Source organism: Sus scrofa, chromosome 7 (assembly GCF_054392235.1).
Source record: "Sus scrofa isolate SSC_HxYL_T2T_F1_AM1 chromosome 7, Sscrofa_HxYL_maternal_Yorkshire_Landrace_v2.0, whole genome shotgun sequence".
NCBI classification, from domain to species: domain Eukaryota; kingdom Metazoa; phylum Chordata; class Mammalia; order Artiodactyla; family Suidae; genus Sus; species Sus scrofa.
In genome coordinates this window covers 136,246,838-136,273,486 of record NC_139389.1, presented here as the reverse complement: position 1 = coordinate 136,273,486, position 26,649 = coordinate 136,246,838, and the positions used below count along the sequence as shown (strand labels likewise).

Below are 26,649 nucleotides of genomic sequence, written 5' to 3'. Positions count from 1 at the left end.
TGGAGAAGCGAAGCCAAGGGGACAGATGCTGGCATGTTGCCACATGATAGAAGAATGATTTATTAGAACAAATTCCATGACAAATCATATAAAATAACCATTTTCTGAAAGACATCCATAAGACCACCTGAGGACAAACGCACAGAGGTGCCTCCAAGAAGCCAGACAAATAAGTTAACCGATCCCAAGGCGAAGGCTGGGGGGGGCGGTGGGGAGAAGACTTGTGAATAAAAAACTCGTACAGCGATCCTCCGGGGGCTGTGGATGGAGGTGTGGTGGACGGACGGCCACGGCTTGTGCTGGGGGCCAGGCTGTGGGCAGCCGTGGGGCATGCGGGGGGTGGGGGGCAGCAGGACTAGCACCTCCTCTGCGTGGACACAGCAGGCTCGCGGGCGGGGCCGGGAGGGGCCCCCACTCACACGCACAGGATCCATGCACTCAGCTCCACTCAGCCAAACGTAAACTTGTGTCGCCCAGCACGGCTGGGACTCGCACGGCCACCAGCGTCCCGTGCAGCCTCGGCGACCCCACCCCCAGCCGTTGGTCCCGTCCAGTCAACATTTGCGCAGATGCCAGGCGGGGTGCAGGACTCGCCCACACCAGGGTGGTGGAGGTGGGCACCCCCCCACCCCACCTGCCACAGCCAACAGGCTCTTTGGCTTAAAGGCTCCAGAAACATCAGCCCCACCCCCACCCCAGGAGGGGCCGAGCTCTGCTGGCCTGGCATGTTCCCAGCTGAGAGAATCCTGAGAAAACGAAACGGGTTCCGGGGGGCTGTCCTCCCCACCCTCTCGGGATGGGGAGCACAGAGCCTGGGAGGCGCCCACTTAGTGCTCCCCGCGTCTGAGGGTGGGGGGCGGCCAGGGGAGGGCGTGTGGTCCAGGGAGCTTCTGGAAGCCGGGTTTCCAGCCACTTTGGTCATTGACTTGCCTCCACCTGGCCCAGGACCGTCGCAAGCCAGCACCCAAGGCCCTGCACGCTCACTGGCCGTGCCCGCGTGTGGAGCTGTGCTGGGGTAGCTGCAGGCGCGGGCGTGCTCGGGCGTGTGCACAGCCACCGGCCCACACGCTCATGAGTTTGGCAGTTATGTTGGCACCAAAGGCTCGAAGCGGTGGGGTTCCTGCCCCACATGTCCCCACGGGCCATATCCCTGTCCCGGGCCGCTGGACTCTGGGGTGGCTGGGAGCCGCCAGCGCCCTGACCAGCCTGCGCTCTGCCCTCGAGTCCTGGGGCATCACGAAGCCCCCAGGTCTGCGTTTGGCACTGAAAGACCGCACTGCCCAGCCCCTCTTCCTCTACCCGGTCCGGCCGCACAAAGGCTCAGGGTGGGCGAGTACACCGTCCCCCCAGCCCGTGCGGCGAGGCGGGACCCTCCGAGGCCCAGGAGTGCCCGCAATGGCACAAACTACTCTTCCCTTGAAAGCTAAAGACAAAAAAGACAGCAATGGAGGGGATACTGGGCACACGCCCGCGACGCTGGCCCTTGGCATCGGCCACGGCAGAAGCCGGGCCAGGAGCCAGCAGGGGTGTGCCTGAGAGTGGGGGGGGACCCGCGGGGTATGGCACGTGTGGGGGCTTTGTGGAGAACTGGCCGCAGCAGCGGGTGGTGTGGGGGGGCGGCCCGGGGACCCACAGCACAGGGGCCGCCCCGGCCCCCACACCTAGAGCAGGAACCTGTCCGAGTCGGGAAGGAAGGGGGGGTCCGGGAGCCCAGGGGACCCGCAGTTTGCCCGCTGAGGCACGCTTCTCGACGGCAGGGCCGAGGCAGGTGACGACGGGCTCTGGGCAGCGGGCCAGCCTTTCCCGAGCTGGGCCGGGCCTGCGGAGGCCCGGCTTCCAGGCAGCGCGTCCAGGCTCCCAGCAGGGTCCACGATGGCGTTGATGACTGGGGGAGGGGAGGGTTAGGCTGCGGAGGGTCCTGCCCCGCCCCCTACACCCCCGGGGGCCTCCTGGCCGGTTAAGGTCCTCCGGCTGCAAGGCCCCTGCCAGCCCTCCCGCCACCTGCCAGAAGCTCCAGAGCCTGGCCCGCGGCACACCCACCTTCCAGCTGCTTCTGCACTCGCCTCAGTTCTTTCAGGATGGAGCTGATCTCCTGGAAGCAGGACAGAAAGGAGGGTGCATGGGGCAGGAGCAAGGGGCCCCAGGGTCCCCACACGCTCCCCGAGGCCGAGCGGGCTGGCAGCCGGGCCCGGGGTGGGCAGGGCCCGCGGGCGCCCGGCGCCCACCTTGTTGGACGTCTTCAGGATGGGCACCTCGTGCTCCGCGTTGATCCTGGCTTCCAGCTCCTCCCACGCGCGCCCCGTGTTCTGAAAGAGGATCCTGCCTCGGGGCGGGGGCAAGACGGGCAGAGGACAGAGACTGTAGAACCCAGGCAAGCCCTCCCTGCCCGCCTCGCCAGCCACTCCTTCCACTTCCACAAGGGAACACCGAAGCCTGGAGCACGGCAGGCTGGTTCCAACACGGGCCGGGCACAGGGGCGGGCGGGTCACCCTGGGGGCTCCCAGGGTTTGGCTGCCACGCGGCACGCAGGTGGACACGTGGCACGGCCCCGGCTCCTTTGTCCACATCCTGACGGCCTCTGGCTGGGCACTCCCAAACCCGCGGGGGGCTCCCCGCCCACTCCCGCAGCAGTGGCAGGCGGGGCCGACTCACTTCATCTTCTCGGCCAGGTGCTCGGTGTTCTCACGGATGGCGTGGGACAGCTGGGACACGGGGTTCAGCATCAGGTTGTCGAAAATCACCTGCAAAGGGCCCAGGCGTCAGCTCAGCCCCCGAAGCCCTGCTTCCCCGCCCCGGCCCCGCAGGGGAGGGGCGCCTGCCTCCTCGCGGTTCCGAGGCCGCGTCTTGTTGGCCAGGGGGTCCTCGCAGCGGTCGTTCATGTTCTGGTCCAGGTCTCGGGAGCTCAAGGAGCCGGGCGGCACCTTCTGGAAGTTGAGGCTGGCCTCGGGGATGCGCTGAACCAGCTGTGGGGGCAGGGGCAGCGGCCCAGGGGTGGGGGCGTCCGCCAGGTGGACAGAGCAGACCCCAGCCCTGTCTGCTCAGAGTCCCCGGGCGCCCCCACCCCAGCGGTGGCAGGTCCTGGGCCCCCTGCTCTCAGGGGAGCTGTGGGGGAGGGGGGTTGCACGGGTGGGGCCCCAGTGCAGGCTCCACGGACATGCCCGCGCGTAGGTGGGTGCGGGGCTGCCGGGACCCAGGCTCACCTCCTCGCGGGCGGAGATGGTGGAGGCAGGGGTGCTGGGGACGTTGTTGAGGGAGGGGCTGCGGGCAGGCCCCGGCGAGCCCAGCGAGTCCCCATCCCCGGCCACGTCGTGGATCTCACGGGCCAGGATGGCCACGTCCTTCACCAGTGTCTGGCTCAGCCTGCAGCCAGCGAGAAGGAAGGCAGGTCCCGCGGGGTCCTCCTGGCCGGCCCCCGCGCAGGGAGGTTGGGAGCAGCAGCCGCTGGGACCCAGCGTTGCCCTCCACAGGCGGCAGCCCCCCCCCCCCGGGTGTGGGCAGGGTCCCTCCCAGGAGGCAGCCGCCAGGTGGGGCAGGGCCCGGAGTAGGCAGCCTCCAGCCTTGTCCACTAGCAATGGCAGAAGGGACAGGCCCACCAGGAGCCTCAAGACCCCGAGCCTCTGAGGGGGGGGCCGGGCCCCCGAGGACAGAGACACCCACAGGCTCCCACCACCCCTACTCCTCCTCTGGGCACCAGGGAGGACACCAGGGCTGTCACAGAGCAGGCAGGGGTGGGCACAGGGTCACAGACAAGGTCAGAGTCGGGCAGACCCTGGGAGGCGGGGGGCCTGTCACAGGGCAGGGAGGTGGGGAGGCTGGCCTAGATCCTCCAGTCCCTCTGCCCCAACATGGGTAACACATGCCTCCCCAGGCTCCCGGGCCACCTGGGAAAGGAGAGAGGCCAGCTGGGGACCAGGTCCTTGCCCCCTACTGTCCATGAAGCCGCCCCCCCACCCAGCAGGTTCTGTGCCACCTGAGCTCTCAGCCAGGCTTGGGGCAAGGGGGGTGTCCCTCAAGGCCATCCGCCACTCCCCTCTCTCTCAGGAGAGGGCGGAGAGAGGGAGGGCTCCAGGCTGTGGTTCCCCAGCCCTCCACACCTGCAGTCACCCCAGGGCTCACTGAGAACAAGGCCTCTGCCCTCAGCCACCCCAGTTCTGCTCAGGAAGCCCCCACTGGCCTTCGAGGCCCGTCCCCTGGCAATGGCCATGTGAGCTCTGCCCTTTCCGAGGGATGCGGGGCGGGGACATTTCCCTGGCTGGCCTCTGCCTCCCCAGCATCGCTCTGCACAGGTGAGTGACTTCCCTCCGACCACCCCCAGCTGTCCCAAGAGCCCTGGCCTTGGCCCTCCTCTCGATGCGACCTCATGCCACCCACAACCTGGGCCACCACTGGAGATGTGTGTGCCTCCACCCCACAGGGGCTACTGTCCTAGGGCCACCAGCCTCTGGTCACCCCCTTCTAGGTGCCTCACCTGTTCAAGCTCAGCTTCCTCAGCACCAAAACTCGCCACTCACCCCCTGCAGCCTCCACAGGCCCTGAGGACCCAACCAGCACAGCACTGACCACTCGCTCCCTGCCACCCTGCACTGTCCCCAGCACCCGACCTGGAGGTGACCCTTCCACCGAATGACTGCATGAAGGAATTCATTTTTTATCCCTTGGCCGCACCTGCAGCATATGCAAGTTCCCAGGCCAGGGACTGAATCTGAGCTACAGCTGTAACGTACACCACAGCAGTGGCAACAATGGATCCTTAAACCACTGTGCTGGGCTAGGGATCAAACCCGTGCCTCAGCAGTGACTCGAGCTGCTGCAGAGACAGTGCCGGATCCTTAACCCACGACATCGCAGCAGGACCTCCAGGAATGTATCTTTAATAAAAGTCTTGGTGAAGGCTTTATCGTGCCAGAGGTCCCCCACCCTCCTGGGCAGATCTGCAGCCACCCACCCATCCAACCACCCACTGCCCATCTGACTACCCATCTACCCATCATCCATGCACTCATCCACTCAACCATCCATCCAACCACCCATCATCCATCCACCCCATCCTTCCATCCAACCTCATCCATTCACTCACCCAACCATCATCTATCCACCCAAACATCTGTCCTGCATTCATTATCCAACCATCCATCCATCCACCCACCCAAACATCCATCATCTATCTACCCAACCCCCAACATCCATCCATCCATCGTCCACTGACTCACCCAACCATCATCCATCCACCCACCCATCTTCTATCCATCCATCGTCCATCCATCCATCACCCATCCATCCATCGTCCATCCATCCATCGTCCACTGACTCACCCAACCATCATCCATCCACCCACCCATCTTCTATCCATCCATCATCCATCCATCCATCGTCCACTGACTCACCCAACCATCACTCATCCACCCATCTTCTATCCATCCATCATCCATCCATCCATCGTCCACTGACTCACCCAACCATCACTCATCCACCCATCTTCTATCCATCCATCATCCATCCATCCATCGTCCACTGACTCACCCAACCATCACTCATCCACCCATCTTCTATCCATCCATCATCCATCCATCCATCGTCCACTGACTCACCCAACCATCATCCATCCACCCACCCATCTTCTATCCATCCATCATCCATCCATCCATCGTCCACTGACTCACCCAACCATCACTCATCCACCCATCTTCTATCCATCCATCATCCATCCATCCATCGTCCACTGACTCACCCAACCATCACTCATCCACCCATCTTCTATCCATCCATCATCCATCCATCCATCGTCCACTGACTCACCCAACCATCACTCATCCACCCATCTTCTATCCATCCATCATCCATCCATCCATCGTCCACTGACTCACCCAACCATCACTCATCCACCCATCTTCTATCCATCCATCATCCATCCATCCATCGTCCACTGACTCACCCAACCATCACTCATCCACCCATCTTCTATCCATCCATCATCCATCCATCCATCGTCCACTGACTCACCCAACCATCACTCATCCACCCATCTTCTATCCATCCATCATCCATCCATCCATCGTCCACTGACTCACCCAACCATCACTCATCCACCCATCTTCTATCCATCCATCATCCATCCATCCATCGTCCACTGACTCACCCAACCATCACTCATCCACCCATCTTCTATCCATCCATCATCCATCCATCCATCGTCCACTGACTCACCCAACCATCACTCATCCACCCATCTTCTATCCATCCATCATCCATCCATCCATCGTCCACTGACTCACCCAACCATCACTCATCCACCCATCCTTCTATCCATCCACCCATCCATCATCCATCCACCCGTCTGACATGTATTTCCTGAGCCCATTTAGGAACCAAACCCCAGTCCCAAGGAGAGGGACCCTGGATCAACGGCTCGTGCTGTGAACGGGCACCATCACTCACCTGGCAATCTCAGCAATCTCGGCTGTCTGCACAATGAAACCGTAGGGGTCAGGCTCTTCTTCCTCATCATCTGTGTCCCGGAGGCCAGGGGCCCGGGGGCGGGCCCGGACAGAGCTGCCAGCCCGTGGGGTCTGCGTGGCTGTTGAGGCATGGGAGCGTGTGTGTTTGGGGGAGCCGTGGTGGGAGCCATACTCCTCCTCAGATGTGGATGTGCAATCTGAGCCCTGCTGCCGGCGACGCGCGTCTTGGGTGAGTGAATTGGTTCCAGAAGGAAGAAAAGAACAGAGCAGCACTCAGCAAAGGCCCGGAGCTGCAGGATGAGCTGCTGCAGCTGGCACCCCTGCACCCAGGAGCCCTTCAGCTGAAGCATTGGAGCTGCCCGGCTCCAGGGACCACACGGTCACCACCAGCCCAGAGGCTCAGGCAGGAACGGGCAGCCTGGCATTTCCACGGGCCCTTAGGGAGCAACCCGGGGTCACGGCTGGTCGGCAGTGGGCGGAGGCTGGGCTTAGGGGTTGGTTCTGTACCCACAGGATAGGGATGGCAGGGAAGTGGCAAACTCTTCATGTAGATCAGCCATGGCCCCAGGCTGGACCACGCAGGTGGCCACACACAGCCTGTGACCAGAGCCCAAGCTCAGCCATGGCAGCCCCTCCCTGTACCTGCAGGGTCTTCTCAGTCCTGCCTCCTCCCCCTCCAGGCCCCGTTCCAAGCCCCCAGGGTGGCTGCGAACCCTGCAGTGTGACGAGGTGGGGCCAAGCAGGTGGGGTCCCCAGCCATCCTGCCTGACTCTGTCCCTTCCTCCCTCAGCCACCTGGGCCCCCAGCAGACCCAGCAGGCAGGAGGGGGTCTGGGGGAGGCTCAGCTGAGCGCGGGAGGGGTACGGGACAGGCGCAGAAGCAGCAGCAGGAGCTAGGCCAGCAGAGCTGACACCTCAGACCGATTCACTCAGGACAGGCCGGCCTCCAGCAGGGCGGGCCCAGTGCCCCGGCAGCCACCCCTCCCCGTTGCGCTGCACGGGGCCCCTGCTTGCAGGGTGGTGGGGGGAGAGTGCTCCCGGCTACGGGGTCTGTGGGCTCACAGGGCCCCTCAGAGTTGCACAACCACAGCTGCCTAGGGCAGAGAACCCTCCTGGGCACCGCCCCACAGGGGACGGCTCGGGCCCCCACACGTGCCTCACAAGCCACCAGGGTCCCCACCCTGAACCTCAGGAAAGAGTGGGCAGACCCAGGCCATGGTCTCGGGCCCCCAGGCCCACCTGAGGTCGGGCAACAGCACCCCCATCCTGGAGACGGTCGGGGATTGCTGCCCTCACAGCAGGATGGCCTGGGGGCACTCGTGTGTGTGCAGACACACCCCTGACGGGAGGAGGGGCTCCTCCAGGCCCGGGACTGGGGGCCCCACAGCCCAGCGCGAGGCCACTGCACAGGATGTGGCAGACACCCTGCCTGGGCCGACGGGGCCCAAGGCCACCCGCCCGCTCCCAGCACTCACTGGGTGAGGCGTATCGGGCGCTGCCTGGGCGGGCCCTGCTGAAGGGCTGGCGGGGGGCTGCAGTGGTGTTGGCGGCCTTCTTGGCAGTGGCCCGAGCCTCGGCCATGCTGGGCTTGCGGCCGGCGCAGTACAACTCGGCGCTGCGGCCAGAGAAGCCAGGCCGGGTGGGGGCCGCCTCGGAGTCGCTGGGCCCCGTGAAGGAGCCGGCCCGCTTCCGGGGCAGGGCCAGGATGTCCAGGCGTGACAGCTTCTTGGCCTGCTCGGCAGCCGGCCGCCCCACTGGCTCGGGGTTGGCCGGGGGCCCCCGTTCACCATCTGCGGCCTCTGTGTCGGAGGCGTCCCCCAGCCGGGCCCGCCTCAGCCGGGAGGCCCTCGTGGGCCGTGGGGTGGACAGGCTGTTGGAGCGGGTCAGCACTTGCTGCACCTTCTGGACACCAGCGGAGCCGCGGCTCTGCTCTTCCCGGGCGGCCGGGGATGGCGGTGGGGCCGTGGGTTTTCGGCGAGGCCCTGGCCGTCCTGCCGCAGGGGCTGCAGGGGCCTCGTGGTCGGAAGGGCCCGTGTCTGGCCCGGGCGGGTGGGCAGGGGTGGAGCCTCGTTCCTCATCGGGCCAGTCCAGGGACCCCCGGGGCCCATGGCCACGCCGCACGGCCAGGCGCCTCGCTGGCTCTCCCCGGCTGGCGTCAGTCGGGCCCGGTGGGCGACGCTGCTTCTCAGAGAGCCGCTCGCGGGCGCTGTTCAGGGCACCGCTGCCCGGGTCCTGTGCTGCTGGCGGGGGCGGCAGCCTCTCCTTCGGCAGCCCCGTGGGCTGGGGGCTGGTCGGGCTGGGACCGTTCTTGCCACTGAGCAGGCTGACAGTGCTGGCCGTGTCCACGTCAGAGTCCCCGGACACGGAGTCCTCTGGCCGCCCGGGGGCAGTGCCCACCTGCCCCTCCGGCTCCTCCATGGACTTGGAGAGCAGCCGGGCCTCCAGGGCAGCCAGAGCCGTCTCCGTCTCCTTCAGGATCAGGTGGGTGTCCTGAGAGTGAAGGTCCATGCGAGCGGCCCGGGCCGTGGCCAGGTCCTGCAGGAGCGGGTGGCTGGGGATGTGTGGAAGCTGACCGGGGGCTGCGGGACCGCTGGCCGGCTCCTTGGTGAAGCTCTCCTGCCTGCCCAGGCCCAGGGCCTCCTTGGGGGGCTCCGGGGACCGCCCTGTCCGCAGTTGGACCACCATCCGCCCACTGGTGCTGACGTACCTCCCGTCCCTCGGCGGGGGGCTGGGCTGGGCCGCCCGCCCTGCGGCCTCCCCCTCGCCCGGAGCCACAGCCGCTTTCCGGGGGAAGGCTGCCTCCCCATTCTGGTCCCCGATGAAGAAGGAGGTGGGGGCCGGCTCCATGGGGGCCCTGGGTGAGCGCCGGCCCCGCGTCCACGCCAGCCCCTCCTGCGGGCCACTGCCCGGCTCAGGGCCCCGTCCGCCGTCTGAGCCGCTGGCGTCGCTCAGGCTGTCGGGCTCCAGGTCCTCTTGCCCTAAGAGGGGGCCAGCCTGCTCGCTGCCCGGCTCCGGTGGCCCAGGCCCGCTCCTCCTGGCAGCCTCAGGGCCTGCGGGGCTGTCAGCCCTGTCGCTGGGCAGCTGTGGGAGCAGACGCCGCTGGCGCACAGGCAGGGCCCCGTCCAGCTCCCCGGCTCTGCGCCCGGCGCCGTCCTCTGCGGAGACAAGGCAGCTGGTTAGAGCGGCCTCTGCGTGCAGGCCCTCAGAGCACAGGGACCCGGCCCTCCTCTGGCCACGGCGACATGCGCTCACCCACCCCCACGACAGCGCGGGGACCACTTACCTGACAGGCCTGGGTCTGAGTAGCTGTCAGCTAGGCTGGCCCAGCGGGACACCCACTTCTGACCCCCGGGGGAGCCCGGCACCGGGACACCCTAAGGAGAGGAAGACGGCGTGTCTGTGCCAGGGAGGCAGGGCCCACGGGGAGGGGCGAGGCAGTCCACCGTACCACCCGGCCCCGTGCCGTCCCACGTGCCAGCCCCCTGCTCCCTCTGCAGAAGCAGGGGGAGGCTCTGCCACCCCTCAGACAGCCAAGCGCGCCCACAGGCACCGATACCCAGGTACCAGCTGACGCGGGGCCTCAGGACCCCCTTGACCCTCTGCACAGGGGCCCCGGCCCGCCCGCCAGGTGGGCATGCTCTTTGGAAAGGTACAGCCCAGCTGTCTGGGCTCTGGAGCCCGCAGCTCAGGGGGGTCGGAGCCTTTGAGCACAAACAGGACCCAGTGGCCTCCAGCCCCAGCCCAGACGCTGTCCGCTCCCCGCTTGGCTCCTGCCCAGGCCAGTGTCGGGGCTCAGTCCCCGGCACCTGGAGCTCCACCTGGGGGGTTGCACTCACTGGCCGGGAGGCAAAATCCTGCAGCAGGGCCATCCTCTGGGCCACCCCGTCGCTGGGCTCGTCTCTGTCCCCTCTGATGACTGGGCGGAAGGCGGCCGAGGCTGCTCTGGAGAGTTCAGGGGACTCAAGGACCCCGAAGACCTGCCGGGAGGGACAGCGGGCGGCGGGTCAGAGCCCCAGGCCCAGGCCGGCTCCCAGGCCGCCCCTCCCCCACGGCACCTGGTCGATCATCTTGCGGGCCTCCTCCACCTCCTGGTCCTGCGCCTCCGTCTCGATGGTGTAGGTCCCTGCGTCACTGAGGCTGTCGTCCTCCTCCTGTTTACGCGCCTTTGTCACGTGGGGGTCAGCGGGGGGTGGCGGTGGCGTCGAGGGGACCACGGGGCTGGCCCCGCGGGGCGTCACGGGAGCGGGCAGTGGGGGCGGTGGCTTCTCGGGGCCGGGCCGGGCGGCCGGGGAGCCATCCCTCAGGCACTGGGCCATGAAGTCCTGGGCCAGGCGGGAACGGCGCCCCACGCTGCCGAAGGGGCGGGCAGAGGCCCGGACGGCGGGCGAGGGGCTGCCCAGCCGCTCCTCTGTCTTCTCCCGCTTGAGCGAGCTGGCCCGCTGCGGCCCCGCGCTGCTGCCCGGCCCCCGGGCTGGGGCCGGGGCGGGGGCGGCCGGGCGGTCCCTGTCGGCCGGCCCGGGGCCTCGGCGCCGCTCTGGCCTGGGGTCCCCGGGGGGTGTGTGCGTGAAGGACTGGGAGCGCTTCTTGCGGGGCGTGTCCTCGTCAAAGAACTCGATGACGAAGGCCTGCTGGTTGTGCAGCAGCTCCTGCGGGTCCCGCTTGATCTGCCGCTGCAGCCGCACCTGCTCCCCGCCGGCATCCGCAGGGACCCCGGCCGCCCCTGCCGCCTTGGCCACGGGGTCCTCCGAGTCGCTCTGTGTGCCGTCCTCATGCCTGTGGCCTGGATGGGGGACCCAACCCGTCAGGCCGAGGGGGGGGGGACGTGCCCAAGAGGGTTGACACCCGCCCCGGGTGAACACAGCGCACGCGGCCCCCCCGACCGGGCAGGGGGGCTCACCCTTGAGGGTCCGGGTGTGCACCGGGAGGTCGCTCTTGGTGCTGTGCCGGTCGTCGCCGGGGCTGGCCCGGGGCAGCAGGCTCGGGTCGTTCTGCACCAGCCAGTCGGCCACCTTGGTCTCGGCGGAGACCGTCTCACCAGGCGTGGCCTCCCTGCCCGGGGGCCGCCGCTGGCGCAGGGAGAACTTGGTCACGTGGTCCTTGATCTTCACCTTGCCGGGGCTGCAGTCGTCAAACTCGATGGTGAAGCAGGCGTGGCTCTGTACCACGGGGGCCGCGCCGCCCCCGCCCAGCTCTGCGTCCCTGGTGGGCGCCTCGTGCGGCGGCACCTCCGGGGTCCGTGGCGGGGGGGTCTCCTTGGTGGGGATCTCGAAGTAGCTGGGCTCCCGGCGGAACGAGTAGCCCTGAGGCTCTGGCGGGGCCTGGAAGCTGGCCATGGGCCCCGCGAGGTCCCCGCCCTGCTGAGCCGGCTCTTTGGGCCGCTCTGGGGAAAAGGGACAGATACTCAGCCAGGGCCACAGAGGGCGCCCTCGTCCCACTCACCTCTGCTGGGACGGCCAGCTCCGTGCCCCCGAGAGGGCACGTCCAGGCAGGCTGCCCCCCAGGACTTACCCGCGTAGGACTCATCCTGGCGCCGGTCCTCAGCAGGGCTGCCACCATCGTCCTCACCCCACCACGACGGCTGCCCATAGAGGGGTGTGCGGTAGGCCGCCGCCTCTGCACAGAGAGTTTGACCCCGCGTCACTGAGGCCCCAACACAGCCAGGACGGAAGACTGCAACTGGGGGAGATACGGGTGGCTGGAGGGGCCCTGGCACGACCTCCCAGCTTGGACCCGCAGCCACCCAGAGCCCCGGCTGGCCACCCACTGCCCTGAGCCCAATTTCCGCATCCCTGGTGGCGGCCACCGCGTGGGCTGCCTCCCTCAACCCCATTGGGCCCTCCCTGCAAGGCGGCTGCCCCAAGGGAGGCTTGGCCCTGGGACAACACTGTCCGTGAACCCGGCCCTGGGCAGCCAAGCCCTGAGCCCTGCCCAGCCCTCTGCGCCAGGGTGCCCGGGGAGGGGCAGTGAGCCCACAACAGCACTGGCCTCTCGCAAGCTCTCTAAATGGTCCAGGCCACAAATGGGTGATCTGGGGGCTAAGTGCCACTGCCATCTGACTGGCCACATGGGTGCAGGAGTGTGGGGGTGCATGGGGGGAGGGTGTCTGGAGAGTATGGAGACGCAGGCGTACATGGGTGCCTGAACTCGCACACAGCAAGGTCCATGCCGCACTGCCAGGTGTGTGTGTGTATGTGTGTGTGAGCGTGAGCCTGGAGGCGGGCGTGCAGGGAGGGGAGCATAAGCACATTGGGGTGTGGGGCCAAAGGGAGGGCTCCTTGGTAAGGAGGATCAGGGGCCTGTGGGGGCCATGAGGGGGGGACAGGCCTTGTGACCCTCGCCCGCCACCTGCTGCAGGGCCAGCCTACCTGCTGTCAGTCTCCGGTCCCCTTTCTCTGGCCTGGGGTTCGAGGCCTCGCAGTAAGGCGCATGCTCTGGCAGGGCCTCGCCCCTCTTGGGCACAGGGCTCTTGATGCCCACCTGCAGCTGGCTGGTGTACTTCTCGTGCTGCGGGAGGCAGCCGGGGGTGAGGGGGGGCCACCTTGGGAGGATGCTTCCCCACCCTGGTGCCCGCCCCTCCTCTCCATCTAGAGGGACTCCCATGGAGCAGACAGCTGAGACCTGCCTGTGGCTCAGAGCCGGGGGTCCCCAGGCCCATCAGCGCCCACAAGGGAGCCGGCGACCATCATCGGGAGCCCCCCCGCCCCGAGCCGGAGGAGGGGTGGCGGGGAGCTCAGCCCTCAGGAGCTGTGGGGGGTGGGAGCAGAGCCTGTCCAGCTCACGGTGTGCAGGCACATGTGTGTGCGTGCGTGCACACCAGCCCCCACCTGGCTAAGCTCTGCGGTCGTCAGAGCCGGGCTTACACTGGCCGTGGGACGCTGGGCAGGCCGGCCACGCTCCTGGTGCCACCCATGGTTACTTTGGAGAATGAGACCAAGGCCCCCACCTCCGGGTGAGGCTCTGGGCAGGACCCCCCAGTCTGCTCCATGACTCCCCAACAAATGGCCAAGGGGAGAGGAGGTGCCGACCTGCTGAGACCCCGCTGAGACCCTCAAGCCTGAGTGGAGGAAGGGCACTGTAGGGGATCCCTCCCTCAGGACCCCCCAGGAGGCTGTCCCCAGAGACTGCCCCCATCAACCTCCGGACACCCCGTCCTGCCTGCTCCTAGCACCCCCCTACCCATGGCGGTCCCATCAGGGTCCTCCTGCTACCCAAGATGCCCCCGGGCAGGGGGGCTCCCAAACACCCCCTCCTGCTGGGCACAGCAGCCCCCTCTGGGCTCTAGCCACACCCACGTGCATCAGCCTGGGGAGGGGTGGGGCTGCCTATCTTCCCTGCCTGCCAGACTGGGCCATCCGGCAGGGCAGGCAGGGCAGGCCAGACCGGGCTGACTCATGGCCCCACAGCCAGGCCAGGGTGGCCAAGAGGCCTGGGGGCGTCGGCCAGTGGGAGAGGGGCAGGGGGAGGAGGAGGGCTGCGGGGACGCGGGGACGCAGGGGCCCCGGGCTGAGCGCCAGCACTGACCCTGAGCGCCTCCTCCGGGACGCGGTGCTGCACGCGCTCCAGCACATACATGTTGGAATGTGACCGGTGCGTTAAAGAGAACAGAGCCGACGGGCAGGGCAGGGCCCGGACGGAGGCCTTGGGTCACACAAGGGTTGCGGGAGATGAAAGGACCGCTCCCAGGCGTGGTGAGGAGGGAGAGTGGGGGACTGTGCTGCAAGCGCGCCCCGCACAAAACCATGGGCGGGTGTCTACACTGAGGGGACAGCATGCAGGCCACACTGCCCCCAGAGGGCAGGACAGGCTGCCCCAGGCCATGGCACAGAGGCCCCAGGGCTGCGGGAGGCCGTGCCATGTGCCCAGCTTCGGCTCCCACCCAGAACACCCCTCAGCCCCTGGCCTCCCAAGGTTCCAGGGGTCAGGAGGGCCTCAGCCTCAGCTGGGCCCACCCCTGGAGCAGGTGTGCCAGGGGGTGTGGGCAGGGGGGAGCGTGCACTCCCGCCCAACCTGTGGAGGGTCCCGGCCGCCCAGGGCGGAGGCACAGCCTCCACCCCCATGTTCTGAGCACAGAGCGCCAGCCTGGGCAGCCCCCAGGAAGGGGATTCTGGGCGCCAGGAAGGCCCTGAGTGAGCTCGGGCTGGCAGCGGGCAGAAGGGGCAGGCGGCAGGAGCTGGAGCTCGGTCAGAGCCCAGCCCTGAGTCTGTCTTCCAGGGGCCCCAGATGCCACGGTCAGGCCCCGCCCACTTCGAGGACAGCAGGGCAACCGGGGGCTTGGGGACGGAGGGTGAGCACATGGGGAAAGGATATCGTAGCCGAATCGGATGACGTCATTGAGTTTCAGCGTGACGTACTTCTGGTCTGGGATGCGCACGTCATTCACGAAAGTCTGCGGAGGGAGCAGGTGCCGGAGCTGAGCTGGCAAGCGCAGGGTGGCGGTGCTGGGGCCCCAGCAAGCGGCCACCGGGCCCTCCTGTGCTGCTCTGGGCCGGGCACCACTCTTCTAGCACCAGGCACCCAGCCTCACACCCAAAGGGACCATGAGACCGACGGCCTGGAGGACCGGCCGAGGGGGGCCGAGGTGCCACCCAGCACCCAGGGACCCTGACGTATCCGCTCGAGCACAAAGCGCGTGGACGCCCTTGTATAACGGCCCCCTCTCTTCCCCAGAGCCTCGTGCAGGCCCCACCCCAGCCAGGCCTCGCACACCCTGCCAGGCCTCCCCACCAGGCTGCCTGCGCCAGGGGCGCGGAGGCCCACGGACCCGACGCTGCAGTCAGAGGAACAAAGGGCCCCAGGCCTCAGACACAGAGCCTCGGGCACAGCCAGGGTGATGGGGCGGGGTGGAGTGGGGTGTGGGGTGTGGCAGGCGTGCTGAGTCTGGCAGGAGAGACAAGAGGGAGGACTTGTCACAGGACAGAGGAGGGGCTCAGGAGCCGGGCGCGAGGGCGCCACAGAGATGAAGCAAATGCGACCAGACAGGGAGCAAAGCAGTCAGAGAGGCTGGACCTACGGCAAAGCTGGGTCGCATAGAAGTCCTTGGGCTCTGACCAAGTGGCAGGGGGCAGTGCTGACCCTCTCTGCACCTGCAGCCAGGGCTCTCCCCTGTGTCACTTCCCTGTCACTGCAGCCCCCAACTCACAAAAGAGCTCACCTACGCCTCCAGGACAGGAGCCCCGTTTCCCAGCCTGCAGGAGCCCAGAGCCTCCCGTGCCCACCTGAGGGCCCCACCTCCCCTTCTACCCAGGACGCAGTGCCACCTCCCAGAGGCTCCCAGGAGCCCTCCCAAGGCCACCCGAACAGGAGAGCCTGGCAGGGGTGGAGCCAGGGTGTAGATGGAGCAGGTGCCCTTAGCGCTGAGGGCGGGGCCACAGAGGGGGTGGGGCCAGTAGAGGGGGCGGGTCCTGGAGGGGGAGGGTCCTGGAGGGGGTGGGCCTGCACAGAGGGAGGATTTTGGTGGAGCAGGCGGAGGCAGAGACCGGGGCCCAGGGTGAGGGTGCAGGGTCAGGGTCAGGGAGGATGGACGGGGGGGAAGGTGGTGGGGTGAGCACAGAGGCCCAGCACTCACCCCATTTAGGCTGCCCAGGTCCTTCACCCAGTGCTCGTCCCTGTCCTGGTCGTAGTTGATGACAGCATGCTGCTTGTCCACACTGCGGGACTGGGGAGACAGAGCCCCTCAGGTGGCTTTCCCAGAGGCAGAGGCCCCCTCGCAGGAGGGCCCCCCCACCCGACCACAAACCAACACCAGGTCCCTTGGCTCAGAGCCCACGAGGCCCCACCCGTGCCTCCACACCTCAGGCACGCGTGCCGTGGAAAGCCCGCCCTGGCCTGACTCGGCCACATCTCCCGGCCACGGTCCTGACCACCGGAGCAGGCCACAGGGATCTGCCAAGATGCCAGGGCTGGTTCCTCCTGCCCAGCCTGCCCCCGACCCCTCCCTTTGTGACCGGCCCCCCATGGCAGCTCTAGGAGGTCAGCCTGCTCCTGGGTCACAGCCGTGGGAGGGCTGGGAACCCTCTGACCATTGGTGACTCGCTGTTCACTCCCCAGGGAGGATGGAAGGGTGAGTGCTGGCAGAGGCCACACACTGCCCGCATGCATGCCTGTGTGCCTCAGGCCCCAGAGCTTTGCATGCGGGGCTCACACGTCCCAGACACGCCCAGCTCCCCAGGGCGTGGACGTGCACACACATGGGAGCCTCTGCCCTGAGCACGTCCAGCTCTGTCCTGGCCACCAGCCCACCCAGGACCCTCCCCGAGCACAGTCACCTCACATGGCCAAGCTGGAGGGTCACAGCCCCTCCACTACGGGGGGACAGAGTTGGGGTCACAGGGTCACCTTCTGCCTGCTTAGGCACTGCCAGCCCAGACCACCTCACCAGCCAGGAAGCAGGGGACCCCGGCACAGGGCACCTCCCCACACTTACACCACGCCCACCCCTCACTGCGGGGGCTCCCAGTGTCGGGGCAGCTGTACCCGGGAGAGACCAGCAGAGCCCTGGCAGGATGACGGAAGTGGCCAGGGCGCGCCCCCCCACCAAGATTCCAGGACCCCCACCTCCAAGGCCCCCGTGCCCATTCCCGCGCCTGGGACAGGACGCGCTGGCCCTCAGGAGGGGGGCCCGGCCCCTGAGCCCCGACATCACCGCCTCCAGGCTGCTCAGTGCTTACGGGCAAGTGTCCAGGCCCCTGGGGCAGCGGTCGCCACCGCAGACCCGCCTCCTCTCTGATTCTGGCCCCCTGCCCAGCCCCTCTGGCAGCACCAGAAACGACCAGTTTCCAGGGGAAGCCATGGCCCCCTCCCCACCCAGAGACCTGAGCACACTGTGGGGTGAGGGTGGGCCCTGGCCCAGCCCCACCCCCACCCAAGGCCACTCAGCCTGGCCGAGGCACCAGGGTAGAACCTGGGAAGGGGGCGCTGGTGAGGGGCTGCTGAGGGCGAGCCTCCACGTTCCAGCCCCCCCAGGCTTGGAGGCCTGAGGTGCCCACAGTGATGCCGCTGCAGGGCCCAAAGCTCATCCTGCCACAGACCCTCGGGCCTCTGGAAGGGAGCAGGGGCGTGGTGGTGGTTTCGAGGGCAGCACAGAGTCTGCAGGGACAACCAGGGCCTCTCTGACACAGAGGCCACCCAGGAGTCACGAGCCACCTGCCCAGCGCCACCCACGTGAGCCCAGGGACACACAGGTTGCCCTCCCGGGGAAGTTCCCAGGCCCGAGCCTGGGGGTCGCTCCTGGTGCCAGCTCACCCGCCTCCCAAAGAATCAGGTCTCTGGGGAGCTGAGTCTGACTTTGGGACCACCTGGCCACGCCCCAGGCTTCACTGCTGGCCCATCCTGAATGCCTCAACCAAAGCTGGCACCCACAGCTAGACAGACCCTGGCCACCCTGGCCGCGCCCAGAGGCCAAGCACAACCTCCCGCGCTGGACTCCCCCCCTTGTCCGCAATGCAGCCCCTCCCCCTCCCGCCAGCCCTGCCCCAGGCAGGGTGGGGGTGGGCCCACTGGGGGACACCGAGCTCCCTTCTCTAGGTCCTGGGCCCCTGGCCCAGACAGCGTAGGGTGGGGAACGCTGGGGGACACTGAGCTCCCTCCTCTGGGCCTCGGTCCCCTGGCTGCAGGTGCTGGAGGAGATTCCTCAGGACCCGGCCCCAGGGTGGCTTAGACAACAACCATCAGAATCCAGGGGGCCGGCGTGCTCAGGCTCGCCCCACCGCAGGCCAGGTAACCGCCCCTCTTGGTGGCCCAGCAGGTCAGGCATTCCTCAGAGTCCAGCCTGGCAGCGGGGAGGACTGAGCTCTCTGATGGGGCTGGGGGCCTGCTTCCTGTGGCCCCTCCAGGCACAGCCAGCTGCCCACCTCAGTCCCACCCAACACCTGGATGGCCCTGGGGGCTGGTTCTGCCCTCCTCGCAGTCAAGCATCAGGCCTCCTGGGGACCGTGGCCCTGGAGAGGGTGCTGAGAGGACCATGCAGGGCAGCTCGAGGCTCTGCCTCGCCGAGGTGGACATAGGGTGGGCAGAACGAGGGTACTCTGGCCCTCTGCCTTGGCGGAGCAGCAGCGCCCCCCAGAGGGGCTTCTGTGCCGACCTCTCAGACCTGAGCAGCTCCCCTCCCTCTAAGAACCTCGGCTCCTCAGCTCCCGGACACCTTCTGAGCAGCTCCAGCACAGCCTGGCCAAAGCCAATTCCCACTTCCCTGCCCACCAGGCCCTACAGCCCAGCCCCCAGCCACTCCTCGGCCCCAGGCAGTCCTCGGCTGGCCTCCCTCTCACACCCCTCAGTCTGCCCCCCAGCCCCCACCTAGCCCTGCCCTTCACTCTGCTGCTGAAAATTCCTGGGGTTCCCAGTGGGGGGGAGAAAGGCCGCCTTTTCCCACGAGCCCCGGCCCTTGGCCCTCTCCAAACCTCCCTATTCCAGATGGGCCAGCCAGCCCACCCCCTCCACCTCCCGACTCAGCCCCCACCTCCACACCCAGAGCCTGGGCTGCCCCCTCCACTCCCTGGGCACAGCTCCCGCCAAACCCCCTCCCCAGACTGCGGGGAGCACGGGGACCAGGGTCAGGCAGGCAGGAGCCCCCTCCAGAAACCTGAGCCCAGGTGCTCGGAAGCTGGAAGCCCCCCCACCCCAGAAAGGGGGGGCAGCCCGCCCATCCCAGACCTCGAGGCTGAAAGGGACATTAAGCAGACGCCCGAGAAAGTGGCCCTGCTACACAGTAAGAGAAGCAGGTGCCAGGCAGATGCGCAAAGTGGCCTTGAGGCGCTCCCGACACACGGGCTTTTGGAAAACGATCCCGCCGTTTGGAAAACGGAGCCGAGATGTGCTTCCGAAAGTCGGGCCTGCCACCCTCCATGGGGAAAAGCCCCACCCAGAATCCCCGGGCTCTGGACACACCCTCCTGCCAGCTCGCCCAGTGCCACCCCAGCAGGGCCACCAGCGCCCTCAGCCTGTGTGTGCAGGGGGCTCGTGGGGGGCTGCCGAGCCAGGTCTCTCGAGCGTGGTTTCCAGGTAAGGGGCCAGCGTGAACCCTGGCTGTCGCAGGGCAAACCAGGTGGAAGCAGAGGGTGCGCCTGGCCACAAACACACGCTCACACACGCAGACGCACAGGCACACCTGCCGCGTGTGTGCGCGCATGCTTATGTGTGTGTGCGTACATAGTGCAGATACACGTGTACACACACACATGCCCCGCACCAGAACCTAGGCCACCACGGCAGGCAGCCCTGGCTCTGGCCCCCGGGGGACCTGGGCCCACGTCCCCACGCGTGTTGGTGTATTCGACATCCTCGCTGGGCGCCAGCTCCGTACCAGGCTTGCTGGTGAGCGGGAGGCCCTGCAGGGGAGCCTGGGGGCACATGACCAGGCTGGCCGGCTCCCCTCCTCTGCCTCCGAGATCCGAGCCACGGCCCTCTTGCCTGCACTGTGGCACAGCCTCCAGGATGGGCCTGGCCCCCAGCCTCGGTTCCCCTCGACACGCCGCCTCGACCCTCCCACCTGGCATCTCTGCCACCGACCCCCCCACCAGCTGTTCCTCCTCCTTGGCTCTCAGCACAATGCCACTGGCACCAGTCGGCCCTATGGCCCCCTGTCCCAACCCGGTGTCACCTTTGGGTCTGTCACCTGGGGGCTCGTCTGTTTACATGTTTGTGGCTTGCCCAGCCCTGGGGTGGGGGTCCCGGGAGGCAGGGTCCCTGCAAGGCTCTTCCAAGGGGGAGCCCAGTCACCGCTGAGTGACACGGATGTCACTCAGACACCAGGGATGTGAGCACACGCAGAAGGCAGGCCAAGTGCTCCGGGAGCACATGGCAGAGAGAGGGCGAAAAGGATGGGGTGGGCGTGGCGGACCCCGGAAAGCCTGGGCAGGTGGGGCGGGGCTGCGGTCCCGCTGAGGCCTGGGGGGACCTGTCGCTGTACCCGCGTGGGGTCGCCCCAGATGTGAGGGAGGGGGAGGGGGGGACACGTGGCAGGGACAGGGACCGGGAGGGATCAGAGATCCGGGGGCTTTGCTCGGCAGTACCAGATTCCAGCTGCCTCCGCGATGCCGGGCAGCGATGAGCCAGGAGGCTGGGCCCAGGACGGCAAGAGACCCTGTGACTCACCTGAGCAGAGGTGGGAACCAAGCCCCTGGGGTGCACGGACCTCCAGGGAGAGTCCGGGTCTGCTCAGAGCCCAGGCCCCCCCAGAAAGAAGCTGAAAGAGGAGTTCCCGTCGTGCCACAGTGGTTAACAAATCCGACTAGGAACCATGAGGTTGTGGGTTCGATCCCTGGGCTTGCTCAGTGGGTTAACGATCCGGCGTTGCTGTGAACTGTGCTGTAGGTCGCAGACTCAGCTCAGATCCCACATTGCTGTGGCTCTGGTGTAGGCCGGCGGCTAAGTTCCGATTTGACCCCTAGCCTGGGAACCTCCATATGCCGCGGGAGCGGCCCTAGAAAAGGCAAAAAGACCAAAAAAAAAAAAAAAAAAAAAAAGAAAGAAGCTAAAAGAAAGACTGCATGGTGGCTGCCTAGGCCGGGGCAGCGGGGAGGTAAGGCACTCCCGAGCAGGGACCCCACAGGAGTAGGGGGTGAAGGGGCTGACAGGAAGCACAGCCCTTTGGCAGCAAGAGGAAGGGGCAGCCTCAGCAAGGGGCAGCTGGGCCGCCTTGGGGGGGGGGGGCGTTCCCACACTCATGCCCGCTGCACCTACGCGACCTCCTTGGGCCTCGGGTTCCCCGTGCGACAGAGCCACGGCCTCGCCGCCCAGGATGGCAAGGGGCAGAATCACAGGCGCACCCAGGCCAGGGGCCGGCCCTGCATGGAGGGCCCCACCCTGCTCAGAGCACCTCCATCCATCAGCCCAGAAACTAGGAATCAGACTCTCAACCCACTCTGAGCTCGCCGACACCCCCCACCCCCCCGCCCCAGCAGCCTCTCCTCCAGCAGCGGGAAAGAGAAGCAAGCAGAGTGGGGGCCTGGGGCAGGAAGGCGGGAGGAGCACCCCACTGGGCCCCCAGGGCCCACACATCCCTGCAGGCGCACTCCAGCTCCCCCACCCCCACAGGCTCCCGTCAAGGGCCACCTCCTCCGAGAGGCCCTCCTGGCTACCCTGGGTAGACAGGCAGGGCTAATGACAGGCCATAGAGGCCCAGCAGGCAACACGCGGCCCCCTGCCAGGGGTCAGGGCCAAATGCGGTGACCCCTTCAGCTCCCTCTCCAATGGACAGACAACAGGAGTCACGTCACAGGTCACCATCAGGGGGCCAGCAGCCATAATTCAGACCTCGCCTCCACTGCCCCCAGGAGGTTGGGGGTGCAACCTACGGCCTCTGCTGGTTCTACGCGGCCTGAGAAGAGTCCTTACACTTCACCCCGTAGGAAAAAATCAGGACTATTTCACCACCGGAGAAAGTGATATGAAACTGACATCGCAACGTCCACAAACAAAACTTACTGGCACCTGGTTTAGGTACAGCTCTTGACGACAAGAACCCTTGACAACAAGAGCGATGCTGAGTGGCTGTGATGGAGGCACGTGGCCCACAAGGCCTCAGACGGATACCCTCGCCCCGCCCTGCGCCGAGCCACCGCCGCAGTCTCTCCCACTTCCAAGGGCAAGAGGCGAGGAGAAAAAGGGACAGGCTGCTCTGGATCAGAGCCTCTCAAAAGACCCATCGATGACGCACGGCGGGGGGGTCCTGGGGGTCTGGGGACAAGCCGGGGTGAGGGGCTTGGCTGGGGGCTCAAGTCAACCTGAACATGGCCGGAACCGCTGCAGCCCAAGCCCCACATGTCCCGGGAGAGTGGGCGGCAGCGGCCAGGGCTGCACAAGGACTGGGGTCTGTGCAAGGCCTCACCCTGCTCCCGAGTGGGCCCCCTGGTTGAACCGGGCAGGGCAGTCCACCTGCGACCCCCTGAGAGTCCCACAGTGGGGTGTGCAGCTTGGAGGGCCTGGGGAGACAGGGGCCCATGAGCCACACTGGGGTGGAGGCAGGGCTTCAGGGAGCCCGACTCCATCACACCCCAGCGGGTGAGGAACCCCGGGTGGACCCCACAGGCTCAAGGCCCTTTCCCCTCCCCACCGCTCCTTGCTCCTTGGAGCTGGACGCGTGCACCCCGCGGAGGCCAAGGTTGGCTCAACTCAAACTCAGACCCAGTGAGAAATCCCTGACTGCCAAGTGCCTGGCGTCCTGGCTCCCAGTGCCCTGCCCGCCTCTTGAGCCCAACAAAGGCCTCCTCCCACCCCAGGCACCAGCCTTCCATGGATCGGCTCTGGTGGCCCGAGCCGGCCCTGTGGCTCCCCAACGCGCAGCCCAGCTGGGGCGCCCAGACGGCAAGGCTGTGGACAGAGCTGCTCCAGGCGCCTTCCAGAGGTGGGCCCGACACGGTCCCAACCCGATAGCTCCGTCTCACCCGAAAAGGCCCAAGACGCAGAGGCGGGCCCTCGCCATCAGTTCGCACACCCCCAGGAGGCCTCTGAGCCCTGCTGCGGGCCCGGGACCCAGGGGAGACGCCCAGGCCTCTCCCCAGAGGGCCTGCAGCACGTGGGGGGGGGGGGGCCTTCCTGCCCAGCCCCGCCCCAGCCCAGGTGCCCACTCACCTGCAGCATGAGCTCACACTCGTCCCGCCCCACGAAGATGAGCTCTCGGGGCAGCCGGTGGCGGGTGCCGCTGCTGCTCACCAGGAACCAGGAAGTGACGCTCATCTTGGCGCTGGGGAGGCCGCCGGGCCCTGGGGGGAAGGAGTCGTCAGGGCGGGGCCCCCCTCCCCGGGCCCCCCAGACACACCAGAGGCTGGCCCAGATCCTGCCTCTCCGGGGTTCTGGCACCTTCACGGCACCTCTGCAGTGGCCACTTCCAGAAATGATGGGATCCAGGCCAGCCCTTCCCCGCGTGGGCCTGTGCCCCCGGGGCCCCTCCTAGGCTCCTGGTCTGACCTAATCCTCTGGGCCCACATGAGGCCTCCTCTCTCCTCCGGGTGCCAAGGCCTGGGTGCCTGGGGCACCGGCCACACTGTCTGCATGGAGGCCCACATGTGTCCCCGTGACCCGCTGGAGCAGGTGGGACTCACTGTGGCCCAGCAGGGTCCACACAAGGCCAGGTCCATGTCCCAGACGCAGACTTTGAAGCAGAGGGTTTGCTTCCCACAGCTGGATGCTCTGGGCCAGGGCAGGAGGGCTGGGAGGAGATGGCTGGGGACCAGAGCCCTGAGCCAGCAGCACGCCTACCACCAAGAGGGCCAGATGCCCCTTGGTGGCCACTGTGGTGGCTCTACCCCTGCACCAGGGTGTTCGGAGTCGCAGGCAGCCCCTTAGAGCCCAGCGGGAGGTGGTGCTCTGGTGCCGGAGGTCCTGGACTCAACGGTGGAGGGTCAGGAAGGGTGGGGAAGCACCAGGTGCTTGAGGGGTGGTGGTGGCGACCTGAATGACGACAAGGGCCGATGTCACCTGAAGACCAGGCCGGCGCACACATACTCTCAGCCAGGTGCCCTGCTGCCCAGAGCTGCCACTACACCAGCCAGGTGCACAGGGACCAAATGCGCAGGCGCACTCGTGCCACACACGTGCCCACACAGCTTACATGCACGCCCGGAACACTGCCTATAAGTGCCCTGGCCACTCTCCTCTGCACGCGCACACGCGCGTAGACACACACAGGGAAAACATCCTGAGCACTGCCACGCGGTGCCCTGGGCTCTGAGAGACACACTGTCCCTGCGTCCGGGGCTTCGCTGCTGCTGGAAGGCAGGCAGCAAAAGAGAAATGGGCAGGGGTGGCAGAGCCCAGAGGGGTCTGTTTACGGAGGGTGGTCGGGGAAGGCTCACGGGGAGGTGGGCATGGCAACGTCTGGGGGCTGCAGTCCAGGCAGCAGGAAGAGTCAGTGCTCCTGGGAGTTCTGTGGCTTGTCCTGGAGCAAGAGGGGAGGCCCTGGAGGGCCCAGGAGATGCTGCAGCGCTGAGGGGCTAAGTGTCCGATGAAATGCAGTAGGCTTGTCCCGAAAGCACAAAGGATTTCAAAACAGCGAGAACAGAGCACTAAGCCCAGCTCGGGGTCTAAGCTCGGGCCAGGCAGGTGCGTGTGTCACACCCCGGAGAGGCCAGCTCTGGGGCTCCGGGGTCGATGACCTGACTCAGTGCAGAACAGATGGGGGGTCAAACAGGAGACTGTATACAGGTGACACAATAGCCAGGGAGAGAGGTGATGGTGCTGGCACCCTGGTGGGCGCAGGGGTCACACAAGACACCCCCAGGCCCTGTCCCTGCAGTGCCCACACCCAGAGTCTCTGCCTAGGGCTCTCAGACCAGGTCTCAACACCAGGCCCCACCCATCTGTGAGGGCCCAGTGACTGTAACCCCCTCGGCCTATAACAGCTGGGAAGACACGGAAAAATCCACACGCCCAGAAGACAGCCCTCGGCCTGGGGGCCCTGCCCTCCTCAGGGTCCCCTGCCCAAGGCACAGGAGCGGAGCTGGGGCGGGGCCTCCCAGGGCCCTGCGGCCCTCACCAGGCCTCCTCCCGCAGCTGAGGGATGAGGGTCTCTCTACCTTGGAGCCCCCCCCCCCCACGCCGCCATCACCTGCTACTGCTCCCCATGAGTAACTGGGAAGGGAGACCCCACCCAAAGGAGGCCACAGCCTCCGCTTACTGCAGAGGGAGGCCAAACCCCCAAAGCTTGGTTACGCGGCTGTGCCTGAGCCAGGCTGCCTCTCCCACTGCCAGCCCATCCCGAAAAGGCCCAGGCCTGGAGTCGCCGAAGCTCCCAAACAGCCTGCGGCCGGTTCGGGGCTGGGCTGGCTCTCGTTGCTAGGAGGGAGAATAATAAACACCCCAAACTTGTCCCCTCGGCTGCCCCAGCCTGAAGGGCCACCCGCCTGGAGGGGAGGGGAGGGGTGGAGTCGCCCAGGGGCAGGGGCTGGGAGGGGCCGGGAGCGCCCGCGGGGCGGCTGGAAGAGGCAGACGGAACGGAGGCCGGGGACAGGCCGGGAGAAGAGGCAGGGACAGCCGAGAGGCGGCGGCGGCGAAGGGAAATGAGGAGAGAGGGAGGAGGAGGAGGAAGACAGAGGGAGGGACCGCGGGAGGAGAGACCAGGCCGGGAGGCTGCGGGCGGGAGCGCCGGGCCCGGGGAGGGAGGGAGCGGCGCCTTCTCCTGAATCAGCGCTCGCCGGGGGCGGCCATGGCCCAGCTGGCGGCTGAGCGGGGACCCCGAAGCCCGGACCTGCGCCCCAGGCCGCGGCGACGCGCGCCGGGCGGCCCCTCCCGGCCTGGCACAGACCTGGGCCGCCTGCGCGGCGGCAGAGACCGGCCTGGCCAGGTGCGCCCGCGGCCCCCACCCCCGCGCCTTTGTCCGGCCCGCGGGGCTCGCTCCCCTGCCCCCTGCCCGCAGTCCTTCGCTCGCGCAGCCCCGTAGGCGCGCAGGTGCCGGCGCCCGGAGGCCCGGCCGCCGCGGGCGCAGAGCGGCGCGTCTTACCTGCGGCTCGGCCCCGGCTCGGTCCCGGCTCGGCCCCCGCTCGGCCCTGGCCCTCCAGCCGGGCCGGCCGAGCGCTGGGCGGGGCCGCCGCCTAGGACATGCCCGGCGCGGCCCGCACGATCGCGACGGCCCGGCGAGCCCACGGGCAGAGCGGCGGCCCGGGCCTCGCGCGGCGGGTCCCTGACGTCTGCGGGCGCCCCGCCCCGCCCTCGGGACCGCCCCCAGCCCCGCCCCGGGACCGCCCCCCGGAAATCCAGGTTAGGGCGGGCCCCGGGCCCCAGGTGAGCGAGGCTCGCGCCCCGAGCTCGGCGGCGGGGCCCGCCCCCGCGCCCACCCACCCCGATCCCCGCCGCCCCGGCCCCGCCTGTCTCCCCCACCCGCCCCCAGACCCCTCCCTTCCCGGTCTCCGTCCCGCCCCGTCTGGCGAGCCCGCCCCTGCGTACCGGGCGCTGCCGGGCGCCCGCAGCAGCCCCGCGTCCTGGCTCCGAGCCCGCGGTTAACGCTTAACCAAGCTCCGGGAGCCCGAAGCTCGAGCCGCACCCCCCGCCCCTAGCCTTTGGCCCCGCCCGCCCAAATGAGGGGTGGCGGCGAAGGAGGAGGGGGAGTCCCAGAGGCCTGCACCGCCCTGCTTTGCCCCCCGCGCTCCGACTGGGGCGCTCTGGGCTGGGCTCGGGGGCGGTGGGTTTGGGGCGTCGACGCCTTCCTACCTGGCGCCGACGTGTGGGCCAGACCCTCCCGAGGGCCGGGGGTGGGGTCCGGGAGC

General features: G+C 67.7%; 1 protein-coding gene across 12 annotated transcripts; it reads right to left on the bottom strand.

Moving 5' to 3' along the window:
* Positions 1–36: 36 nt before the first annotated feature.
* Positions 37–26,615, bottom strand: CEP170B (centrosomal protein 170B). Of its 12 annotated transcripts, XR_014809358.1 has the most exons (20): positions 25,887–26,084; positions 23,021–23,151; positions 16,020–16,109; positions 14,762–14,840; positions 13,976–14,034; positions 12,820–12,958; positions 11,963–12,130; positions 11,352–11,834; positions 10,510–11,234; positions 10,291–10,431; positions 9,738–9,828; positions 7,930–9,609; positions 6,436–6,679; positions 4,469–4,532; positions 3,201–3,360; positions 2,820–2,963; positions 2,653–2,741; positions 2,226–2,319; positions 2,041–2,092; positions 37–1,885 (listed from the first exon to the last, which is right to left on the bottom strand). XR_014809358.1 is itself a non-coding variant. In XM_084967087.1 (19 exons), the coding sequence occupies exons 2-19, from the start codon at positions 23,123–23,125 to the stop codon at positions 1,321–1,323; spliced, it is 5,112 nt and encodes a 1,703-aa protein (XP_084823213.1). In that variant the 5' UTR covers positions 23,126–23,151; positions 26,594–26,615; the 3' UTR covers positions 37–1,320. The 12 variants fall into 12 exon arrangements, 10 of the variants coding, with proteins under 10 accessions (XP_084823213.1, XP_084823212.1, XP_020937176.2 ...); XM_084967087.1 differs by lacking the exons at positions 4,469–4,532; positions 25,887–26,084 and adding an exon at positions 26,594–26,615 and having other exon boundaries at positions 2,226–2,323; XM_084967086.1 differs by lacking the exons at positions 4,469–4,532; positions 25,887–26,084 and adding an exon at positions 26,330–26,352 and having other exon boundaries at positions 2,226–2,323.
* Positions 26,616–26,649: the final 34 nt, after the last annotated feature.

Bases quoted from the DNA above. Each gene is read 5' to 3' on its own strand.
- CEP170B (XM_084967087.1), bottom strand. From the start codon at position 23,125: ATGAGCGTCACTTCCTGGTTCCTGGTGAGCAGCAGCGGCACCCGCCAC. The intron at 2,742-2,819 runs GCAGGCGCCCCT...GGCCCTTTGCAG, and splicing joins GGCCTCGGAACCGCGAGGAG to GTGATTTTCGACAACCTGAT. The intron at 1,886-2,040 runs GTGGGTGTGCCG...CCCCTCCCCCAG, and splicing joins AGTGCAGAAGCAGCTGGAAG to TCATCAACGCCATCGTGGAC.